This window comes from Littorina saxatilis, linkage group LG7 (genome assembly GCF_037325665.1).
Source record: "Littorina saxatilis isolate snail1 linkage group LG7, US_GU_Lsax_2.0, whole genome shotgun sequence".
Taxonomy (NCBI): Eukaryota; Metazoa; Mollusca; class Gastropoda; order Littorinimorpha; family Littorinidae; genus Littorina; species Littorina saxatilis.
In genome coordinates this window covers 44,204,730-44,212,229 of record NC_090251.1, presented here as the reverse complement: position 1 = coordinate 44,212,229, position 7,500 = coordinate 44,204,730, and the positions used below count along the sequence as shown (strand labels likewise).

General features: G+C 41.6%; 1 protein-coding gene and 1 long non-coding RNA gene across 5 annotated transcripts in view; both read left to right on the top strand.

The window, feature by feature from the left end:
• The window catches only part of LOC138971551 (cell death abnormality protein 1-like), a 62,510-nt gene that overhangs the window by 12,349 nt on the left and 42,661 nt on the right, over nucleotides 1–7,500 (top strand). Inside the window, exon 11 of one of the 4 annotated variants that reach the window (XM_070344301.1) lies at nucleotides 1,210–1,535. The exons of the other annotated variants lie outside the window; for them this stretch is intronic. Within the exon in view, the coding sequence (XP_070200402.1) occupies nucleotides 1,210–1,415 (206 nt within the window). The 3' untranslated portion in view covers nucleotides 1,416–1,535. Of the gene's footprint in view, nucleotides 1–1,209; nucleotides 1,536–7,500 lie in introns of those variants that run through there. 4 annotated transcript variants of the gene reach the window in all.
• LOC138971553 (uncharacterized) overlaps nucleotides 4,601–7,500 on the top strand; it is a 20,802-nt gene continuing 17,902 nt past the window's right edge. The window contains exon 1 of the long non-coding RNA XR_011457292.1: nucleotides 4,601–5,074. This is a non-coding gene — a long non-coding RNA (uncharacterized lncRNA). The remainder of the gene's footprint in view (nucleotides 5,075–7,500) is intronic.

Genomic DNA, 7,500 nt, shown 5'->3' with positions numbered 1-7,500 from the left:
TGTCTGGTCATGCAAACACACGAGGAAAAAAATGGAACGTTCGCGCTGTTCCGCGCTGACTGCTGTTATTGCTGCGTGCCTCTTAAAACATGCTGCGGTCACTCTTGGCTGGGCATCGCTGTGGCACCAGAATCATCGCTTAAATATCAAGCGTGTTTATTAGTGCCTATACGCACATAAAACGTTCGCAGTGTGTGTATTAATTTATTTGTCTAAAGACATGCGAAGTCATGAATTGTTTTGACTCAAATGAACAATCCTATGACGAGTTTAAAAACTTCTTCTGAAACATTGCATAACATTTTTTTTAAATTTAACAAATAAATGTAACGATCCAAATTCCATGGGAATGCGCAAGAAAAAATATTGATCACCGTCCTTGGTACTGCGTACAGTAGCCGTGGAGATTTACAGACCTTGGCCTGTGCTTCCTTCGCTGCGGATCACAAAAGCGCAACACACCGAGCACAGTGCTCCGGGTAAAAATAAACACAGCCAAGTAAGCTCAGACCCAGGACTGTAAATCACCACGGCCAATGTACAGAGTACCACTGACAGTGATCAATAATTTGTCATGCTCGTTCCCATCTCCAGCAAATGTAAACCAGCACTCGGATCTGCCTGAAACTTTGGCACCTATTGCCTCAACCATCTTTTGCTCAGCATGCAAAGTCACGATTTTTGTTGCCTAAAACCCTGAATTAATATGAATATTTGTTTAGTTCTTTCAGAAAAGTTACGTAATACGACACGCTTAGTATACGCATTCGCAAAAAGCAACACAGATGTTGGTCAGCCTATTGGTCATAACTTCTGAAAGTTCAAAAGCAAATCATTGAAAACTTGAGCATATATGGCTCTTTCGGTGGAGGACCCCCTCAAAAATGGCCGCAAAACGTGCCATTTTTGGCCCTGAAACGGTTGACACCTACTGCCTTTGACAAAGTCTACATAAAAACTAGAGAAGTAAGGTGCATAAAACAAATTGCTCTCAACAGGACATTGAATGGCCTTTCAAATGGTAGTCAGATGTGTTTGGTTTGTGCTTTTCAGATTTTAAAATACGGGGCTATGGTTTTTGTCAGGTCGATTTGTGTTTGCTTGTAGATCTGTCAGTGTCAGGCCGACAAATGTTTTAATATCGCTTCACGTGACTTGGTTTCTTTCTTTCTCCCTTTGTTTTTCTCTTCTTTTTTGTTTGTTTTTAAGACTTGAAGAACGGACAGCAATGCAGCAATGTTGCGGAATGTTATCCCGCCCCTGGCCGGGTTTGCCGCGCTGTGACCAACGGTGGAGACACAGTCTGCACATGTGACGAGAATAAACACTTCGTGACCATTGATCGGGGCTTTATCTGTAGTGAGATCTGTTTTGTTTATTGCTATTTCATTGACACGAAGCATGGCCGGACCTAAGTTGGGTGAGGGGGAGGTTTCCAAATTGTGGTAGGGGTACATTAGTTGAGGGTGCCGCAAAGCACCCGAACCTCCTAGGGGGGTACGGGGGTACGCCCCTCCGGAAAATGTTTGAAATATAGATTAAAACATGTGCAATCTGGCGCATTCTGGGAGTATTGGTATATATATATTTTTTTAATATATTTTTTACCCTTGGAGGGGGTACATATGATTAGGCCAGGAGGGGGAGCGGGGAGGGGGGGGTTAGGGGGGGTTCCGGGCATCAGGAACCTCCACCCCCCCTGGATCCGGCCCTGCATATGGGGAATTTTGAGAATTTCATTGAATAGTCTCACTCCACCCTATTTCAGCCAAGGGGCGCTATTACAACAAAAGGGAATATAAATTCAGCAACAAATTATTGCAACATTGTTTTAAAGGTACTGAACTTGTCAAGTCAAGTCAAGTCAAGTCAAATCCAGGTGCACGGAGCCCCTGGGGCTTTTAGTCATACCTCAGGCAGCTATCCGTTAGAAGAACTACCAAGTTTCATTGACTTGCATCCAAAGATTCAAGAACTGCGATTTTTTTACGAATTAATTTCGTACTCGGACCCGGCTGGTCTAAATTTAGATCAGGTAGATCACCACATCATGCACAAAAAGACACGTCACTAGCAAACTATGTCAGACGTCATCATGAGTTTGTGTAAAACAAAATGGAGGCCGGAATCACTCAGTTGAATCGAACTCCGACCAAACACCACGTAATAACTAGGTTAATTTATGCACTCGCCAGAACAAGAAACTGTCGAGCTTCACAGATGTCGTCGTTGGGTAGTTTTGGGTTTGTTTTACTACCATAGGAGGATTTTCCCCGAGTACGCAGTACTAGGGTCCTGCAGACTTTAATTGTGTGTCTGTCTGTCTGTTCGTCTCGACTTAACAGCTTATTGCTGGGAAACTACTGGGCGCAGTTCGTTCAAAAGTTGATACACTAACTTGATAATAGGTCCGATTGATCGTATTAAAACTTCATAATGTTACCTGGGACCTAAATGCCAAATAAATCACAAAATCCACTCTTAACGGCGGGCGCAATTCGCGGTGGGATAGAACAGCCGTTCGGCTAATCCGCCAGCCAGCCAGCCACAGCGACACCAGGCTTATTGCGTGCGTGCGTGCTTTGCGTGCGTGTACCACTGTGCGCGAGGAGTATAGGCATTTGAGTTCACTGGCGAATGATAGAATTGGTGGCTTTGTGGAAAGCGTTTCCGACTATGGCTGAAGTGATCCGGGTTCGATTCCCGGCATGGGCTGTCTGTTTTTTTTATTTTTTTATTTTTATTTTTTTTATATAATAAATTCTTGTTTACTATTGTTTATTATGAACGTTTTAATGTTTTATTTTACTGTAACAATTTTTTTAATTGTGTAAAATAAATAAATAATTATTATTTTTTTTTTTAAATCCAAGGGATCGGGGTTCGATTCCCGGCATGGGCGGTCTATTTTTTTTATTTTTTTATTTTTTTAAATTCTTGTTTACTATTGTTTATTATGAACGTTTTAATGTTTTATTTTACTCTAATAATTTTTTTAATTGTGTAAAATAAATAATTTTTTTTTTTTTTAAATCCACGTGCACAAGACAAAAACTTTCATACTGGGGGAGCGAGCCAGTCTGAAGAGTACTCGGGTCCAGCGCCAGCGTTTTTTATTGAACTGTAAATGCACTCAGCTGCAACAAAAACGCAAAACGAAGGCTGTGAGCTGCACTGTGCCTTTAACTCCTACTACAACTTTCATTCTCGTATCATTTAATTCCAGCTTTCTCTGCCAGTAAAGGCATTTCATTTGGCGACCTGACATACTTTTTTTCGATCAAAGATTTATTTTATTGGTGTCACGTAACCGTCCATCAAGTATGGGTATCCCCCAAAATCGACCTGACAAAAACGTAAGGATTGGCAACTTGTCAGGTCTTATATACAAGAAGAAAGTCATAATATTATTTCATATCTATCCAGAACACAGGGCCGGATCTGGGGGGGGGGGGGGGGGGTTCCTGGGGTTCCGGAACCCCCCCCCCCCCCTGGCTATCCAATGTACCTCTCAGAGAAAAAGAAATGTGGACTTTGGACCCCTGCCTTCAGATGGAACCCCCCCCCCCCCCCCCCTCAAACGAACTTGGTCCGGCCCTGGAACATGTTTTGTTTGGTTATCCTGCGTATTGTTCTTGTGTTATCCATTCCTACTCAGGCAGGTGTCTATCGCCTGTATATTGTGGTATGGTGTGTTCTGGTGTTGTGTGGTGTGTTGTGGTGTGGTGTGGTGTGTTGTATTTTGGTGTGGTGTGGTGTGATATGTGTTGTTATGGTGCACTGTGTTGTATTTTGTTGTTGTATGTTGTGATGTGGTAAGCTATGATGTGGTGTGGTTTTGTATGTTGTGTGGTGTGGTGTGTTGTGGAGTGTTGCAGTGTGGTGTGCTCTGGTTGAATGTGTTGTTTTGTGATGTGGTGTAGAATAGTGTTGTGTGGTGTGGTATGTTGTTTTGTGTGGAATGTTGTCGCATGTTGCGGTGTCTTGTAGTATGATGTAGTGTTTTGTGGTGTAGTGTGGTATGATGTGGTACGGTTTGATGTGGTTTGGTGTGTATTGTTGAGGTATTGCTTGTTGGGTGGTGTTGTGGTGAGGTGTGTTATATGGTGTGTTGCGGTGTCTTGTAGTATGATGTAGTGTTTTGTGGTGTAGTGTGGTATGATGTGGTACGGTTTGATGTGGTTTGGTATGTTTTGATGTGTTGTGTGGTGTGCTATGTTGTGTTCTATTGTGTTGTGATGTGGTATGGTGTGGTGTGTTTTAGTGCGGTATGTTGTGGTGTTGTGTGTTGTTATGTGGTGGGGTATGTTTTAGTTGTTGTGTGATGTGGTGTGTTGTGGTGTGGTATGATTTTGTGTTGTGGTGCGGTCAGTTGTGTGGTATGATCATGTTTTGGTGTGGTTTGTGATTGTGTGATGTGACGTTGTGTGATGTATTGTGGTGTAGTATGTTGGCGTGTGGTATTTTATGGTGGTGTGTGATGTGACAAGGTGAAGTTATTGTGTGTTGAATTTGGTTGTGTTGTGTTGTGTTGTGTTGTGGCATGCCGAATGGTTTGTTGGGTTGGGTTGTATTATATTGGGTTGGGTTGTATTGGGCGGGGATATAGCTCAGTTGGTAGCGCGCTGGATTTGTATTCAGTTGGCCGCTGTCAGCGTGAGTTCGATCCCAGGTTCGGCGGAAATGTATTTCAGAGTCAACTTTGTGTGCAGACTCTCTTCGGTGTCCGAACTCCCCCCCGTGTACACTACATTGGGTGTGCACGTTAAAGATCCCACGATTGACAAAAGGGTCTTTCCTGGCAAAATTGCTTTGGCACAGTTAATAATTGTCTACCTATACCCGTGTGACTTGGAATAATAGGCCGTGAAAGGTAAATATGCGCCGAAATGGCTGCAATTACTGGCCGTATAAAATTTCATCTCACACGGCATCACTGCTGAGCGCCTAGAACTGTACCCACGGAATATGCGCGATATAAGCCTCATTGATTGATTGATTGATATTAAACAGGATTTGTTCTTCTGCTGGGCAGAATGTGCGGATCCATACATCAGAGAAGGCGATGTTTGCTGTGAGTATATCTTCCTTTGCGCAATGCAGTTAATGTTTGTGCGGTTTTTAGATCAAAAATCACGAGATTGTTTTCAAGAGCAACTGGGTGCATTCACGTATCAGAGGTGTTTGTCTGTTAGCAAGTTATGTCACGAATAAATAAACGCATGAATCAGTGCATATGTCGTGCCGAATTCACGGAATTGCCGAATTCGCGGAATCGGCAACATTTTTGCCGATTTCGCGTAATCGGCAAAACGCTGCCCAATACGTGAAATCGGCAGCGTTTTGCCGAAATCGCGTAAAGGCTTCTAAAATTTGCCCATTTTGCGAAATCGGCAGCCACTTTTTGGTTTTAAAGTACTCAAAAGCCTGGGATATCATCACACTTAGACAACTAGATACTCCAATAGATAGATATCGCAATAATCGTTAAGTTATGGCAAGTTATTGCAGAAAGTGTAGTTTTCGTGCATTTCCGGAGTTATGTTCGACACAGACCAACATAGACCATACAAAACATAGTAGGGAGGTGAAGCAATGTTAATGCAATGTTATGGTGACACAAAAAGTAACAGACTGGCTGTCGCTTTTGCGAAATGGGCAAATTTTTGAAGCCTTTCCGCATTTTCGGCAAAACGCTGCCGATTTCACGTAATGGGCAGCGTTTTGCCGATTACGCGAAATCGGCAAAAATGTTGCCGATTCCGCGAATTCGGCAATTCCGTAAATTCGGCACGACACATACATGAATAAATAATGTTGTTTTTTTAAAAAGACAACTAGCTATATAAACCAAAAGGTCAACAATTCAACAACAAAAGAAAGAGAATAATAAAATAAACAGGCATAAAGACAGAAAGGACACATTTGATAAATGAATAGATAAGAACATAAATGCATCTATAAGCAAATGAATAGCAGTACTGACCACCTTACAATATTTGACGATTTTCTCTTTTAACGAAAGCTTAGTAACAAACATGACGAAAATACTGAAGCTGTATTCGCTGAATATTCAGTTGTTTTAGATCCTTAGCACCTTGGCCACTACTAATCAGCTTTGATGACTATTACTATAACTATACATCAGTTAAGCAAGGTCACAGTTTGGGAGATATAAAAAGGAAAATAATAAGAAAAAAACGTTGCCATCTTTTTTCTTTTTTTCTTGAAGTCCTGCTACTCCAACAGTTTGAACTTTTTCAGTAACTTAAACAATTATATTTCCTTTTTTATTACATGCAGCTATCGTGTTTGTTTCTAAAGAACATGTTTCCCATAAACCATCACAGACACTGTCAGGCTTTTACACACAGTACAAAAACCCTTTCGTTTAAACACTCACCGCTTGAGAACATCCTAGGTGACCTCCGTAAAGAGCGAGCAATTTTGAAAGAATTTATTTTTGTGTGGCCAGCCGGATTGTCTGTCAGACAATGGGACGGCTCGTTTTGGCGCTAGACCTAACTTTTAAAATCTAAATAATAAACTGACAGCTTGTTACGCAAACATTCTTAAATCATTAAAGAATTCTTTTTTCATCAAGACAAGATCAGTACAACTCGAAGTTTTAAAAGTTTTAAGAGAGGTAGCCCGGAAGCGTGTCCCGCAAAACGTGATTCTCGTAGCAGACGAATGTTCTGTATGTCGCCAGTTTCTTTGAACGCACAACCGCCACCGCTCAGTTCGTGTGACTCGCAGCCGTTTGTTGCGTTTTAGATTCAGAGGTACACAATAACGTGCTATTGCAGATAAGCGAGTCGCATTGAAATCACAAACTGACTACTAAATTGTGGAAAAAGGGAAAGAGGATCACACAGGTTCACAATGGCTCAAGGGTTAAATAAACCACGAAATCTGGTGTGTGGTTTACGCGAGCTAAATAGTCATTCAAACGAACTGTGTCATGTAATGCTATTAAATGCTATTGCAAGTGTGTTCGATAGAATAGAACTGCTTTTTTCATGCGAAGATTTAAATCGTTCTGTAAACCATTCGAGACAGACTGGGGCGTTAAAGGTGAAAGATGCACTGTGTTTATTTTTTTCCGCATTTTTTACTCTCAGATATATGCCTGCGTGATGATAATTATGTGAGCCTTTTATCTTAAAAAAAAGTTCAGCCGTCTGTCTATCTTTCTTTCTTTGTTTTTACTGTTTTAAACCTGATAGTATGTTTCTTTGCCTACAAATTCTTGAGTTTGAATTCGTCATTCCTGATGATATGCTTAACTGTCTTTATACCTGATATGTTTACCTGTCTCTGAATTCACCAGTGAAACCTCTCTCTCTCTTTCTCTCTCTCTCTTTCTCTCTCTCTCTCTCTCTTTCTCTCTCTCTCTCTCTCTCTCTTTCTCTCTCTCTCTCTCTTTCTCTCTCTCTCTCTCTCTTTCTCTCTCTCTCTCTCTCTCTCTCTCTCTCTCTTTCTCTCTCTCTCTCTCTC